General features: G+C 36.1%; 2 protein-coding genes across 2 annotated transcripts; both read right to left on the minus strand.

Annotated features, from left to right (window-relative positions):
• Positions 1-1,483: 1,483 nt before the first annotated feature.
• On the minus strand, positions 1,484-6,928 carry nptxrb (neuronal pentraxin receptor b). Its single transcript, XM_073844155.1, has 5 exons — positions 6,036-6,928; positions 4,305-4,539; positions 3,974-4,215; positions 3,385-3,564; positions 1,484-2,653 (listed from the first exon to the last, which is right to left on the minus strand). Exons 1-5 carry the CDS (start codon positions 6,726-6,728, stop codon positions 2,420-2,422), a joined length of 1,584 nt encoding a protein of 527 aa, XP_073700256.1. The 5' UTR covers positions 6,729-6,928; the 3' UTR covers positions 1,484-2,419.
• A 1,997-nt stretch (positions 6,929-8,925) lies between these two features.
• LOC141338854 (DNA-directed RNA polymerase III subunit RPC6) lies at positions 8,926-15,895 on the minus strand. Its single transcript, XM_073844469.1, has 9 exons — positions 15,684-15,895; positions 15,098-15,215; positions 14,951-15,018; positions 13,654-13,721; positions 13,452-13,564; positions 13,227-13,370; positions 13,010-13,117; positions 12,573-12,764; positions 8,926-9,227 (listed from the first exon to the last, which is right to left on the minus strand). The coding sequence occupies exons 1-9, from the start codon at positions 15,737-15,739 to the stop codon at positions 9,150-9,152; spliced, it is 945 nt and encodes a 314-aa protein (XP_073700570.1). The 5' UTR covers positions 15,740-15,895; the 3' UTR covers positions 8,926-9,149.
• Between the last annotated feature and the right edge of the window lie 1,375 nt (positions 15,896-17,270).

Consider the following 17,270-nt stretch of genomic DNA (forward strand, 5'->3'; position numbering starts at 1 on the left):
CAGACAGACCATAGATATATAGATAGATAGATAGATAGATAGATAGATAGATAGATAGATAGATAGATAGATAGATAGATAGATAGATAGATAGACCATAGATAGATAGATAGATAGATAGATAGATAGATAGATAGATAGATAGATAGACCATAGATAGATAGATAGATAGACCATAGATAGATAGATAGATAGATAGATAGATAGATAGATAGATAGATAGATAGATAGATAGATAGATAGATAGATAGATAGATAGATAGATAGATAGATAGATAAAAAGACAGACAGACAGACAGACAGACAGTCGATAGTAGATAGATCGATTGAGAGACAGATAGATAGATAGATAGATAGATAGATAGATAGATAGATAGATCATAGATAGATAGATAGATAGATAGATAGATAGATAGATAGATAGATAGATAGATAGATAGATAGATAGATAGATAGATAGACCATAGATAGATAGATAGATAGATAGACCATAGATAGATAGATAGATAGATAGATAGATAGATAGATAGATAGATAGATAGATAGATCATAGATAGATAGATAGATAGATAGATAGATAGATAGATAGATAGATAGATAGATAGACCATAGATAGATAGATAGATAGATAGATCATAGATAGATAGATAGATAGATAGATAGATAGATAGACCATAGATAGATAGATAGATAGATAGACCATAGATAGATAGATAGATAGATAAAAAGACAGACAGACAGACAGACAGTCGATAGTAGATAGATCGATTGAGAGACAGATAGATAGATAGATAGATAGATAGATAGATAGATAGATAGATAGATAGATAGATAGATAGATAGATAGATAGATAGATAGGCCATAGATAGATAGATAGATAGATAGATAGATAGACAGACAGACAGACAGACAGACAGACAGACAGACAGACAGACAGACAGACAGTCGATAGTAGATAGATCGATTGAGAGACAGATAGATAGATAGATAGATAGATAGATAGATAGATAGATAGATAGATAGATAGATAGATAGATAGATAGATAGATAGATAGATAGATAGATAGATAGATAGATAGATTGAGAGACAGATAGATAGATAGATAGATAGATAGATAGATAGATAGATAGATAGATAGATAGATAGATAGATAGACAGACAGACAGACAGACAGACAGACAGACACAGTCGATAGTAGATAGATCGATTGAGAGACAGATAGATAGATAGATAGATAGATAGATAGATAGATAGATAGATAGATAGATAGATAGATAGATAGATAGATAGATAGATAGATAGATAGATAGATAGATAGATAGACAGACCATAGATAGATAGACAGACAAACAGACAGACAGACCATAGATAGATAGATAGATAGATAGATAGATAGATAGATAGATAGATAGATAGATAGATAGATAGATAGATAGATAGATAGATAACTATACAAGTAAAAAAGACAATGCACTTTCAAATATGATTTTCTTCACAGTTTTAATATTTTCATCCACATTTCACAATATCATTGTAGATCCTTGGTGGTGCAAATATGAAGAAGCACTATACTGACATCACAGCTGATCATCAACCAATAGCAAGAGTCAAATAAATAAACAGGCACTTCCCCATAAGTTTTTCTCAGTGAAAAAGTAGGGCTAGTTGCAGTGCAATGGTAACACGACAAGATGCTAAACACTGTTTTACATTCATATTTTCATAGTGTGTGGGCTGCACATCAGATCTTCAAAATTTAGTGTGACGGTTAAGATATTAAGCTTCAAATAACACATTTTTGGTTTAAAAAAAAAAAAGGTTTTGGATTTCGCTGAATATGTATGAGAAAATACACTGCAGGGTAAGGACCCATTTGACCAGATGCCGAACTACAAAAAATTAAGACATGTTATGATAAAGATAAGACGTTGTACACCTTTAAGTGCTGCCAGACTCAAAACATAATGTATTACAAGAAAAGTGATAAAAACAAGAATGGAAAAGGCTGTTCTGGGAAAGAAGCGAAAGCTCCACTTTACACAAATAATGAAACACAAGCAAGACAAGTGCTGTGAGAATGAGCCACATCCATCGTATTAGAAAAAACATTCTCTATATCTGAAGGGACCATTGTGCGGTAATGCTTTGAGAAGAAGGGCGTGAAATAACACAAGCAACACGAGACGCGAACAGGCCTTTAAAAGCCTTCGGCAGCAGCTCTATCCGAAGTAACACAACCACACGCACAGACAAATCCCTTCCCTGCAGAAACAAACACTCGGTGAGAGTGTAGCTCTACGGTAAATATATTCTATACATAGACCGGGATTACGGCACAGTTGTCATACCTTTCAGGCCATTTTTGTCTCATTTAGCCTAGCCTTAAAAAAAGAAAAGGGATCAACCCATGACCCTGCTCACTGCCGGGGATGGGAGCTCTGAAGGCAGGGGTCCACGGGGTCCTTGACAGCCCCACCAAACACGTCCACATCTCGGTCAGTCCAGGGCACTATGTTTCCCAAGCGGGGCGATTCTGCACATGCTGCCACAGCGGCAACCTCTGTTGGCGACAACACCCGGTCCCACAGGTTAAACAAGGAAAGCTCCCCAACAAGAGCCTGGGATGCGTCAAACCGCCCACCAAGGGTGTCCTGCAGTGCAGCCAAGGAGAACCGAAGGGTTACACATGGATAAACACACTGTTGCATCAGAAATACTGTGCAAGAATGTTACCTTTGAAGTTGATGATACATGAGGCAATGTTGCTGGGCAGTTTTGCCAAGCAATGGTGCTTGGGTACTTTCCTACAGTATTCAAAATGGGCAACAATTTTCTGTCTGATTAGTTGTAGGCTCTGTGTCTCACCTGGTTGGCTGTTGACAGCAACATTGGCCAACAACATTGCTCAAATATTGGCCCATGTATCATCACCTCAAGAGTTTAACACCTTGTCACTGGGATAGGACCTCAAAGGCAGGGCTGGGCAACTTCAGGTCTGGAGGTCCTGCAGAGTTTAGCTTAAACCCTAATCAAACACACCTTTCTGTAGCTTTCTAGTGATCTTGAAGCCATTGATTAGTTTGTTAAGGTGTGTTTGATTAGGGTTGGAACTAAACTCTGCAGGACAGCGGCCCTCCAGTTGTCCAGTTGTCCAGTCCTGCTTAAGGTATACCTTTGTACCTTACCAACTCCTACTAACTTTAAAAGGACAACGTTGTACCTTATTTACCTATAAAAGGCCCTATAAACCATTTAGTGGTAAATAAGGTACAAAGATGTCCCTTTGAGGGTACTGCTCTGACAAATGGTACTTCACCAAAGGTATAATTTTTGCTAATTTTTTCCCCCAAGATTGAAGGTGTATTTTTGAGGTCTTGCTTACCTGTTCCTGGCCCAACACCAAGACGCCCCCAGATTTGATTGGATGCCATGCGGACAACCCTTCTCCCCGTCCTCTCAACTTTCCACTTTGATATGCTTTCCAAACTCCATCCCGTAGGGTCCAACTCACACATATGTGTTGCCAGATGCCCTGGGGTAAAGACAGAGGCAGCTGTGCCACCTGTGAATGGAGGGAACGAATGAGGTCACCAGTTGTATTGCGCAAATCTGAAATCTGAGTCTGGAGGGCCACTGCTTAAACCAGTGGTCTCAAACGCAGTTCCTGGAGGGCCACAGCTCTGCAGTTTTGCTCTCCAACCCTTATCAACCACACCTGATTCCAGCTAATCAAGGTCTTTAGTATTACTAGAAACTTCCAAGTAGGTGTGAGTTGGAGCTGGTTGAAGCTAAACTCTGCAGAGTTGTGGCCCTCCAGGAATTAAGTTTGAGACCTCTGGCTTAAACCCTGATCAAACTCAACTACCTGTAATTTTTGAAGTAACTCTGAAGACCCTGATTAGCTTGTGCAGGTGTCTTTGATTAGGGTCTGTAGGCCTAGATTTGAGGAACCCTGGTGTAGTGGGTCTTACCTTATCATTGATGAGTAGTTCTGCTGGATTATGAATGCCCTGCAGCAGGACAAGTTCATTGGGTTGTTCCGGTACAGCGTAGGAAAATGGCGTCCCGATTCCATTCTCAGCAGGCTTGAGCCACAGACATGCCGTGAAGGCATACATCTCTGGAATATTCCGCCTGACAAGCCCGTACATGTAGTTAGTCCGCACTGGGAAGGAAAGTTTATACCCTTGTGGGTAACTGTAATCTGTAAGACCTGGGAAAGAAAGATCGATAGAGTGAGTTGAAAATGAAGAGACCATTTCATCCCCTTTTCTTTGGGTTTGACCAAGCCTTCCTACTTACTTTGTTCTAGCTCTGCAATACGCTCTTGCAAGGTGTTGATTCCCTGGTCGATGTGCTGGTGGTGGCTCTGGGTCTCTTTCCGAAGGTTTTTCCTCTCTTTCTCCAGCAGCCTAATCTTTTTTTCCAGTTCTCCCTCCAGATCCTCCACAGGCCTGCCAGGCTCGCCAACCACTACACTCCCCAGTGTGCTCACAGTATGCTCAGTGTGGTTCATCGCTGCCGGGCCTATCTCCAACTGAGAGAGAATTATGCAAGAAGTCATTATTGTGAAACCTAATACATCCTGTTCAACATGTGTATCTGACTACTAGATCCATTTGAATTACAAGAACTCAAAAGAATGCTTTGTCCTTGAATCAGAATTCTCATTTAAGGAGAGCTAGAACGGATGTCAATATTTTCAGTGAACAATGACTTTTGATGACTTTCTGATGATTTTAGAAGACTTGAAATTTACAAACTATCTTTATAAGCTTTTATGTGCCTTATCATGCTTTTTGAAGCCGAAAGCTCCCTGTAATTGCATAGAAAACAGTGACCACTACGTTCCTAAAAATTTCTTCTTTAGTGCTCCATAGAAGAAAGAAAGTAATATGGGTTTGGAAGGACATGGCTTTTCCAATGCTATCTCACTACCAATTCTTATGCATTTTACAAAATGGCTAATTTAAACAAATTCGTACGACCTCACTCTTACAACCTTATTCCTACGGTTTTGTGCGATTTGTTTAGACCCCAGTAATGAGTACCAGCAGGCACACAACATCATAAAACGATATTTAGTTGATTTTCATTTGTGATTGGGTGACCAAAAAGCATCTAATGTCAATGTTAATTTGATGTCCAACACTGACGTCAGCTGATTGTTATTTTTAGGATATGTAACCAAAATCCAACGCTAAGTCAACATCAGATTGGCATCAAATACTGACGTTAACCCGATATTCAAAATTATTGATTTTTCTTTTAGACCAAATATCATTAGGATAATAAGTAAAGATCATGTGCCATGAAGATATTATATTAATTTCCTATTGTAAATACATAAAAACCGATTTTTTTATTAGTATCATGCAGTGCTAAGAACTTCATTTCGACAACTTTTAAGGCAATTTTCTCAATATTTAGATTTTTTGCACCCTTAGATTCCAGATTTTTAAAAAGCTGTGTATCGGCCAAATATTGTCCTATCCTAATAAACCATAAATCAATGGAAATCTTATTTATTTAGTATAAATTTAAATTATATAAATCTCATTTTAAAAATACTGACCCTTATGACTGGTTTTATTACAGTATTTATTGATGTTTTGAACTAGTTCTAATAAATTCTGCTTTATTTATTTATTTATTACTTTATTTTAATGAACAAATACATTTTTTTTTTAATTTTCAGCTGTAACAACTCCCTAATCCATAAATCTATATCTCAACATCTACAATTCAGGTGTGACTGCTGACAGTGTTCCAGAGGGCTGAGAACCTTACTCTTCTCTCATCCCTCATGATTTATGTATGTCAGGAGAACAAGATGGAGGGGAAAGCAACCACTCACCAGGTAAGAAAGAGTATGAACAGACACAATAAAAGCTCCCCAGTATCCCCTTTATCTTGAGAATTTGCACGCATTCTTGCCTTCAAAACCGTTTCCTCTAAATACCCCCGTGGCGTCAAATTCCAAAAAGCGTTTAGACTTCTTTATTTAAATTGTTTAGAGTTTCTCATACCAACCTCTAACTTCTCTATGCGATCTTTGAGTTGAAGAATCGCTCTCTCCAGTTCCTCCACAGCCCGCGCCGTCTGCAGCTGTACTGCAACCGAGCTGCTCACATCATCCCCGGCCATGTGGCGACGGTTGCCCGCCCATACTCCCATACTCCGCTCGTGAAGACTCCTTTCCTCCAATCCGTTCTCACACTCCGAGAGCTTCCCGGTGAGCTCCGTGATGGTCCTCTGGTCCATGAGGATCTGGTCGTTTTGTTGCATGACGATCTGCCGGAGCTCCTCAGCGGTGGTGCGAAGGCTCCAATCCTCTTCATCGGCAAACGGGTCATCGGCTTGTTCTCTCAAACCCCTGGATTTGCAATCACTGATGGGAACAGGTGTACAAATTAATCGACTGAGAGTGAACTGTTTCGGACTTGGCCCAGTCACGTCCCCGGTGCTCAGCTCATTTAGGGACGGTATCTCCAGGCCGATGTCCAATCCGCCGCCTTCGTAAGAATCAGCACCATGGAGAGCTCCGAGCGGCCCAGCGTGCGCTACGGATCCAGGCAGCGGCTCCAGAAGCGAGAGAGAGCGGTTGTCGGATAGCGCTTGGGGCGCGGCGGCCGAGGATCGTGAATACACGCTGGCGATGATGCAGATGACCGCGCCGAGAAAAGCCAGGAGGCCGGCGGAGACCAAAACCACGACGAACTTCATCGTGCTGATTGAGATTTACAACTAAACAGCTGAATGTAGTTTCAAGGATGTTTAAAATTAACAAACGACCGGGTTTCACTATCAGAAGCAGCTCTGGATGAAATGAAGGTCGATCGCATCGGCTGTTTTTCCTCCTCTCTCAGCAGATGATGCTGCGCCTCCTCCTTTTCTGTTGCTAAGTGCCCCTCTGGCCGGTTTCTATAGCTACCGCGCGCAATAGAGAGCTGCGAGAGACTGTGATAAAAATGCGTGATGTGTCACATTGATGTAAACACCTTTTGGTCTCTTCGTCCTCTATGAATACTCTAAACAGACTGCGTTACTGAAATGAAAAATACGTATTGTAACATAATAATGAGTGAATAAAATTGTTACCAGGTTTGGTTTTTAGTGATTCCGAAACAGGTATTCTTGATACAAAGTAATCTCATAATGAATATGTTACTGATATATGACAAAGATGTCTTGATTTCTCTGTGAATGAATTTATATGCTTTGTGCATCATTGATGTGTCCTCACACTCAATGTGTTAAAAATTCATAACTTTGTCAGATATGGAAATGACGGTTCTGACCTTTAAGCGCGTCTAAATAAATTATCAGCTGTTTAAACATCCCCTAAATCAATGATTATACACAAGTCGGAAGTTTCGAACATTAGATTTTTGATGTTTTTTTTTTTTTTTAACAGTCTCTTCTGCTAACCAAGCCTGCATTTATTTGATTCAAAGTACAGCAAAACTGTAAAATTCTGAAATATTTTTACTATTTAAAATAATTGTTTTCTATTCGAATATATTTTAAAATGTAATTTATTCCTGATTTCAAAGCTGAATTTTTAGCATCATTACACTCTTAAAAATAAATGTGCTTCACGATGCCATAGAAGAACCTTTTCTGTCTAAATGGTTCCATAAAGAACCTTTCTGTTTCACGAAAGGTTCTTTGTGCGAAAGAAGGTTCTTCAGATTATAAAAAGTTAAGAAAGAGATGGTTCTTTAAAGAACCTTTGACTAAATGGTTCTTTGTGGAACCAAAAATGGTTCTTCTATGGCATCGCTGTGAAGAACCTTTTGAAGCACCTTTATGTACTTCAGTCACATGATCCATGGTTTCATGGTTTTTGAAATAAGACTCTTCCAGTCATCAATCACACGATCCTTCAGAAATCATTATTTCTTCGTATTATCACACTGTAAAAATGTTCATAATTTATCACAACTTTTGTTTTGACAAATCTACTTAGATAATCAATGTTATTCAGATAACATAATGCTTTGAATTTCTGTTGATTACACCTTTACGTATTAAAAGTTTCGATAAACTCTTCAACTCAAAATTTTAAGTCAACCATACTTACATTTTTAAGTTAAATGTAATTTTTACAGAATCAATGTGCTACTTAATTTTTATGTGGAAACCATATCTTTTCAGCATTCCTTGAAAATAGAAAGTTCAAAAGAACAGCCTTTGTTTGAAATACAAACGCTTTGTTTTGCAACAATGTAAAACTCTTTACAGTCACTATTAACTGCTGAATAAAAGTATTAATTTCTTACAAATTCTGACCCAGTATTTAAAGAGTAGTACATGTACACACAAGATTAAATAGTAAAATAAAGACAGCGAATTGTCGCCACCTACTGGCCTATCAACGTACTCCAGGCTCCAGTACATGTAGCATAATCAGTAAGACATTTGTTCAACATCGGAAGACAAATTAACACAATTAAAGTCATTATTTTTGTTTTCTTTGTGCACAAACGTATTCTTGTAGCTTCATGAAATTATGGTTGAATCACTGTTGTCACTTGGACGATTTTAACAATGTTCTTACTACCTTTTTGGGTCTTGAACATGTCAGTTGTCAACTTGTGTTGCAGTCTAAGCAGGGTCAGAAAGCTCTTGGATTTTATCAGAAATATCTTCATTTGTGTTCCGAAGATGAAGGTCTTGCAGGTTTTGGAACGACATGAGTGTGAGTAATTAATGACAGAATTTTCATTTTTGGATGAACTATTCCTTTAAAAAAAAAACAAGTGTCATTAACAATCTGCTAAAATATGGATACAGTCCGTAAAAATGATAGGAGTGCACAAACACATGGTCTAATATTCAGACTACCTATCAACAAATATGAAAACCTTTATTTATTGATATGGTTGAGGTATATCTTTAAAGACATCTATGGGTGAAGAGAAGCAATAACAAACAAAAGAAAAGAAGGGAAGAATATCAGTCTTATGTGTCCAAATTTCACTGAAGACCAGATGGAAGCTGCTTCTTATTCACTTAATGTAGGAGTCATTAAAGCCATTAATGTTCAAAACATAAATAAAAAGATATCTTCAGTTGCATCGAATCGCTGCATGAAAAAATACTTTCTCCACAGGGAAAAACAAAAGACATCCGGTTGGCTTTTCAGAAATCCAGCCACTCAACCATGTAGACACAGTTGGACGGAGAGATCTCGCCTCCTTCATGACAGTCATCAAACACCTATAAAGCAGAGAGTTACTATGGTTAACTTAGCAGACTGAACAATTAGTTCATCTAAAAATGAAAATTTAGTGACCTTCAGGCCATCCAAGATGTAGATGAGTTTTTTCCGTTTCAGAAACAGATTTGAAGAAATTTAGCATTGCATAACTTGCTCACCGATGGATCCTCTGCAGTGAATGGGTGCCGTCAGAATTAGAGTTTAGACTTTTTTTTTTGCAATTCCGAGTTCATTTCTGGCCATTTTGACTTTTCTCAGAATTGCAGGAAATACACTTTCAATTGTGTTTTAAAGTCAGAATTACATGATATAAACTCACAATTCTGAGTAATAAACTTGCAATTCTGCAAAATAAAGTCTTGGATTTTTAGACTTTATTTCACAGAATTGTGAGTTTATATCACATCATTTTCTCGCAACTGTTACTTTATCCAGCAATTCAGGCTCTTTTTCTTGTAATTGTGAGTTATCTCATCTCACAATTCTGACTTTTTTCTTGTAATTGTGAGTTTATATCTTGTAATTCTTACTTTTTTTTTCTTAAAATTGTGAGTTTACATCTTGCAATTCTGACTTTTTTCCTAATTGTATGATATAAACTCGCAATTGCATGCTTTAAAGTCAGAATTATGCAATATAAACTCGCAATTTTAAGAAAAACTAAAATATGAATGACTATTTCACAGAGTTGCAAGTTTATTTCTCAGAATTGCAGATTTATATTGCATCATTTTCTCGCAATTCATCCTATTTTTCTCGTAATTGTAAGTTTGTATCTCGCAATTCTGACTTTTTTCTTGTAATTGTGAGTTTATGTCTCACAATTCTGGCTTTTTTTCAGAATTGTGAGATAAACTTGCAATTGCGTGCTTTAAAGTCAGAATTATGCGATATAAACCCGCAATTCTGTGAAATAAAGTCAGACTTTATATCTCGCAATTCTGATTTTATTTCACAGAATTGCAACTTTATTTCTCAGAATTGCGAGTTTATATCGCACAATTTTCTCGCAAATTAGACTTTTTTTCTCATGATTTGAGTATCTCGCAATTCTGACTTTTTTTCTCAAAATTGCAAGTTTACATCTCGCAATTCAGACTTTTTTTTCAGAATTATGCAATATAAACTTGCAATTTTGAGAAAAACTCACAATTCTGTGAAATAAAGTCAGACTTTATATCTTGCAATTCTGACTTTATTTCACAGAATTGCAACTTTATTTCTCAGAACTGCGAGTTTATATCGCACAATTTTCTCGCAATTGCGGCTTCATCTCGCAAATTAGACTTTTTTTCTCATAATTTGAGTTTCTCGTAATTGTGTTTCTATCTCGCAATTCTGACTTTTTTGTAATTGTGAGATTATATCTCACAATTCTGACTTTATTTTACAGAATTGCGAGTTTATATCACATAATTCTCTTGCAATTCATACTTTTTTCTCGTAATTGTAAGTTTGTATCTCGCAATTCTGACTTTTTTTCTTGTAATTGTGAGTTTATATCTCACAATTCTGGCTTTTTTCAGAATTGTGAGATAAACTTGCAATTGCATGCTTTAAAGTCAGAATTATGCAATATAAACCCGCAATTCTGTGAAATAAAGTCAGACTTTATATCTCGCAATTCTGACTTTATTTTACAAAAGTTTATATTGCATAATTTTCTTGCAATTGCAAGTTTGCATCTCACAATCACACAATTTTTTCCTCGCAATTGTGTTTACATCTCACAATTCGGAGCTTTTTTCTCAGAATTTTGAGATATAACTCGCAATTGTGTGTTTTAAGGTCAGAATTATGCGATATAAACTGCGAAATAAAGTTTGTCGCGTCATTTTCTCAAAATCGCAAGTTTACATCTCGCAATTCTGACTTTTTTCAATTCTTTATTTCAAATAACTGCGAGTTTAAATTAGGTACATTTTAAAAGGTATAAATTATAAAGGAAAATTATAAAAGATACAGAGTTTGAATATTGCAATTCCGACTTTTTCCCCTCACAACTGTGTTTACATCTTGCAATTCTGACTTTTTTCTCACAATTGTGAGATTTAAACTCACAAATGCTTGTTTTAAAGCCAGAATTATGAGATATAAACTCACAATTGTGTGAAATAAAGTCTTGCATTTCGGACTTCATTTTTCAGAATTGTGAGTTTATCGCAATTGCAACTTCATCTCGCAAACCTGACTTTCTTAAAATTGCGAGTTTACATCTCGCAATTGACTTTTTTTTTTAGAATTGTGAGATAAACTCTCAATTGTGTGCTTTATATTATTGAATTATGACATATATACTAAAAAAAGTGCAATTCTGTGAAATAAAGTCTGACTTAATATCTTGCAATATAAACTTTTGTAAAATAAAGTCAGAATTGCATAATTTTCTTGCAACTGCGAGTTTGTATCTTACAATTCTGATTTTTTTTTCTCGCAATTTTGACCTTTTTTTCTCAGAAATTTGAGATATAACTCTCAATTGTGTTTTAAGGTCTGAATTATACGATACATACCACAAAATAAAGTTTATATCGCATCATTTTCTTGCAATTCTGACGTTTTTCTTGTAATTGTGAGCTTATATCTCGTAATTCTGACTTTTTCTTCTTAAAATTGCAAGTTTACATCTCGTAATTCTGACTTTTTTCAGAATTGCGAGATATAAACTTGCAACTGCCTGCTTTAAAGTCAGAATTATGCTATAGAAACTCGCAATTCTGTGAAATAAAGAATTTCAAATAAATGAATTCTTTATTCAATTAATTGCCAGTTTATATCGCATAATTTTCTTGCCTTTTTCTGAATTTTTGTGATGACAAAATCACAATTTTGAGAAATATTGACAACTCGAAATTCTGCAAAATAAAGTCTAAATAAAGATATAGAGTTTGTTTCTCGCAATTCTTACTTTTTCCTCTCACAATTGTGTTTACATCTCACAATTCTGACTTTTTTCCTCACAATTGTGAGATAAAAACTCGCAATTCTCATAAATAAAGTCACAATTCTGAGAAATAAAGTCAGAATAGCTTTTGTCCTCACAATTGCAAATTTGTGTCTGTATTTTTATTTTTCGTATTGTATTTGTAAAAGAGTTTGAAAAAAGTCAGAATTGTGAGATAAAAAGTCACAATTACAATTTGTATCTCTTATTCAGTGGCGGAAACGGGCTTCCATAGGACCCACTGGTGATCAAGTGATTTAATGCTATATTTCTCCAAATCTGTTCCGATGAAGCTACAAAGTCATCCACACCTTAAATGGCCTGTAGGGGGAGTAGATTTCCAGCAAATATATATAATACAGCGCAACTTGTGATTATTATAAATGTATGAAAAGCTTACCGGACACAGTCCACATGGTGTTTTGACCAGGCCAGTGGGTTGAATTATGGGATTCACACCTCTGTAGAGCTTCATCTGTCCATCTACACTCCCCACCGTCCCCTCTTTAGCAGCAATTATGGTCATTTCCACTTTGCCGTCAAAGATCAGCGTATTTAGAATGGTCTCAATGTCGTCCATAGACAAATCCACCTGCAAACAGGAATATCACAACACATTAAACCTACTTGGTTCATTTAATTTGTGGATTATTGTGACGTTTTTATCAGCTGTTTGGACTCTCATTTTGGTAAACAAGTGATGTAATGCTGAATTCACCAAATCTGTTCTAATGAGGAAACACTCATCTACATCTTGGATGGCTTGGGAATGAGTAAACTTACAGTTTATTTTTATTTTTGGCTGAACTATTCCTTGCAGACATTATTCACACTCACTTTGCTGATGCCGAGCTCACAGATGTACTTCCACACTTCGTGAGAGGTGGCAAATGAGCTGTTTCTTTGCACCATCGGGCTCTGCTTACTGTCTCTCGCTGCTTCGGCCTAAAAATACACACATTTATATTAAAGGTAGTGTAGGCGATTAAAGAGAGGCTTGCAATTTGCAAGCTAGCTTTGAAAGCATAAGATCCCAAAAATATTACAATCTCACCTTACTTTGCAGAAACTTAAAACACTGTTGGTTGAGAACCTCAACAAACTCAGACTCAAAATCTTGATCGCTATACCAGGCGCCTCCCGTCACAGATCGGTCTGGTTGTAGGTTGTACAGCATGTAGACCTTCTTCTTAGAGGCCTGGATGGGAAAGACGTTTTAGTAGGTATGAAGCAAAAGAAACATTTTAAATGTTTAAATAAGGTTTGGAGATCAACTCACCGCAACGGACTTCACCGCTTTGATGAGTTTCTTGCTCTCAAGGTTCTTGAGGATCTTATTGATTTCCGTGAGTGGAAGGTTACTCTTATATCTGATGTCTCTGCTCCAAATTCCTTGAGAAATCAGAAAACAGAATTAAAATGTGCTTTCTTTATCAGTATAAACCAATCCTACACACATGACATAATAAACTGCATTTTACCTTTATTCCCAGCATCTTCTATGATCTGGTAAACTAGTTTTTCTTGGTTATCAGAGCCTTTAACTTTACTGTAAAAAAAAACAAAAAACAGTACATACTTAAAACAAATAAAAGTGATATTTAAATATATACAGTTGAAGTCAAAAGTTTACATACACCTCACAGAATCTGCAAAATGTTGATTATTTCACCAAAATTAGAGGGATCATACAAAATGCATGTTATTTTTTTATTTGATACTGACCTGAATACGATATTTCACTTAAAAGACGTTATACATCTAGTCCATGAAAGAAAATAATAGTTGAATTTATAAAAATGACCCTGTTCATAAGTTTTCATACACTTGATTCTCAATACTGTGTTGTTACCTGAATTTATTTTTGTTTTGGTTTTTGTTTAGTGATATCTGTTCATGAGTCCCTTGTTTGTCCTGAACAGTTAAACTGCCTGCTGTTCTTCAGAAAAATTCTTCAGGTCCCACAAATGCTTTGGTTTTTCAGCACTTTTGTGTATTTGAACCCTTTCCAACAATGACTGTATGATTTTGAGGTCCATTTTTTCACACTGAGGACAACTGAGGGACGCATATGCAAATATTACAGAAGGCTCAGTTTAAAAAATATATGACATTTAGGCAAAATAAGAAAAATTTACACATCTTCATTCTGTTCAAAAGTTTTCACCCCCCAGCTCTAAATGCATAGTTTTTCCTTTTGAAACAATTGTGAGCATTTGTACCTTCGGCAATAGTTGCATATGAGTCCCTCAGTTGTCCTCAGTGTGAAAAGATGGATCTCAAAATCATGCATTCATTGTTGACAAGGGTTCAAACACACAAAAATGCTTGAAAACCAAAGAATTTGTGGGACCTAAAGGTTTTTTCTGAAGAACAGCAGGCAGTATAACTGTTCAGGACAAACAAGGAACTCATGAACAACTATCACTAAACCAAAAAGAAAAAAAAACCAGCTCTGGATCATTCAGGTAACAACACAGTATTAAAAATCAAATGTATGTAAACGTTTGAACAGAGTCATTTTTATAAATTCAACTATTATTTTCTCTTGCGGACTATATGTAAGCATCTTTTATGTGAAATATCTTATTCAGGTCAGTAACAAAAAAACAAAAAAACAATAACATGCATTTTGTATGATCCCTCTTATTTTGGTAAAATAACTAACATTTTGCAGATTCTGCAAAGTTGTCATACTGTATTTATGTGTTTTTTTTTCCATTATATAGTAAATTTGTATGCTCATGCACACAAAAAATTGCATTTAAAAAGACAAACCTTGTAGACTGAGCATCCTTAAGCCTGTATAAAAGGCCGGTGCTGTTTCTAAGCAGGTCTAATTGACCCTGAGAACAGAAATAAAGAATCAGACATGAGTTTACAAGCAAGGTTTCATACTCTGTCAGCTGGAGCTGAACATCTCACCACAGACAGCAGTCTGTTGATGGCCGTGGCCCGCTGCTGCGCCTCAACGTGAGGCATGTCATTCTGGATGACCTGGTCTGTGATCCCATGTGGAAACTGCTGACACAGCTCTTTTATCCTTTACAGAGAAAAAAAAAAAATAAGATGAAAATCAACTACATTTCCCAACATTCTCTGCAGCAGCACAAGAATTGCAAAAGGTGTTTCTTTTGCACTACATTACGTTAGGACAACGATAAAAATCAGTTTTTGTCAGTTGGTGCAAAAGACAAAAACTGTCCAGGGAATAAATCAAATTCACGCCAGAACGCAAGCGACGTAACTGACGTAAATACGCTTACGGAACTTGTACGTAACTTGAATACAGCGAAATAAACTCACACCCTATTCCAAAACAACACCTTCTCAATATAAACATAACATTAACGTTACATATATTATAACCACGATGCTTTGTTGCCATAAATTGCGTTTTTAAGTACACAATACACAAAAACGACTGAGCAGCTTTGATAGTAAGTTTAACTGATTCTAAATCCACACGTTGTCATGTTGTTATCAGGCCACGCATAAAGACTGAACTCACCTATTCTCGATATCTACAGGATCCGTGGACTCTTTTTTGACTTTAACTTCTGTCATTGTTCTTTAGCAAGGCATTACTTGATGAAAAAGTCAAATGTCATTAATAACAACTGCACATTTAAAGATACATTTAAAGTTGAAGTGAATGCTGTCGTATTTCAGTCTGCACTCATGGTCTTGAGATAGGCGGGGCGAGTTTGCAGGCTGCTGGGTTGCCAGATCGAGCAAAATAAAGAAGCAGTTGAATTTTGATAACAAACCCACACTCACACAGCAGACTTACCTCTGTTGAATAGGGGGAAATGTGCACTAAACTCGAGTTTCAAAATTGCTCTCAACACTCAAAATCGCGATTTTCAACGTTATAAGCGAAATAAGTTTAAAATAACTTATTAAAAGAGGATGTGGCAACACAGACTGACACAGCGTGAAGCAACCAAAAGGTTCATAGCGCCACCTACTGTGCTGGAGGATAAGAAGAGTTAAGTTTAGGCATATAATTCTATCAATCTTCATGCATTGCATTTAATATTTAAGTAATCATTTAATTTAATTAATTTGTAACATTTTAACATTATAAATGTCTTTACTTTCACTTTTGCTTTACTTTTTTTGATCCAATTAATGCAACTCTGCTGAATAAAAGTATCTATCTATCTATCTATCTATCTATCTATCTATCTATCTATCTATCTATCTATCTATCTATCTATTTTTCTTTAATCTATCTATCTATTTATCTATAAGCTCAGGATTACAGAACAGCCAATATCAAATCTGACATCTGGGCAGTCCAGCATGTCTCACAAAACTAAAATATGCATTTATATTCTTGATTCTGCAGGCCCCTCCTTCTGACATCTTTCAGCTTCCTCCTCCAATCAGGGCCTGTTTTCACCAATCGCTCCTGCACAGAAAAGAAAATACAGCTCCCACCCCATTCTTCTTCTAAAACGACCTTCAAACAGCTACTGTTGCAAGGCTTCTTTTCTCCTTCGTGCCTGTAAACAGAGGTTTCTCAGAAATAAATGTAGAGAGTTCGCAACTACACACACATTTTACTAAACAGTCTCTGTTACACAGTGTCTTCTTTGTCTTTTTCATAAGCACAGAACATCCAAAACACAAATTTAAAAGCATTTAGAAAAAGCATTTTCTACACTTTCTTTCTATCTTTTCTTTTTTTTCTATCTCTCTATCTATCTATTTTTTTCTTTTTCTTTATTTCTTTAGTTTTTTGTTTCTTTCCATATTTTCTTTCTATCTATCTTTTCTTTCTTTTCTCTCTCTCTCTCTCTATCTATCAATTAGACTATTTTTTCTTTCTTTCTTTCTATCTTTTCTTTCTTTTCTATCTATCTGGCTATCTCTCTCTATCTATCATCGATCTATTCTTTCTTTCTTTTTTCTTTCTTTCTTCTTACAAATCCTAAACTTTTGAATAGCAGTGTAACAGTTTCCAGCAAAAATTGCTTTCAACATTGATAACAACAAGAATTAGATTAAATATTCGAAAACACTGAGCTAATAAATCAATTTAGCATCCAATGAAACATTTCATATGTAAATAACCATTTACGTACATAAT

The sequence above is a fragment of the Garra rufa genome, chromosome 7, assembly GCF_049309525.1.
Source record: "Garra rufa chromosome 7, GarRuf1.0, whole genome shotgun sequence".
NCBI classification, from domain to species: domain Eukaryota; kingdom Metazoa; phylum Chordata; class Actinopteri; order Cypriniformes; family Cyprinidae; genus Garra; species Garra rufa.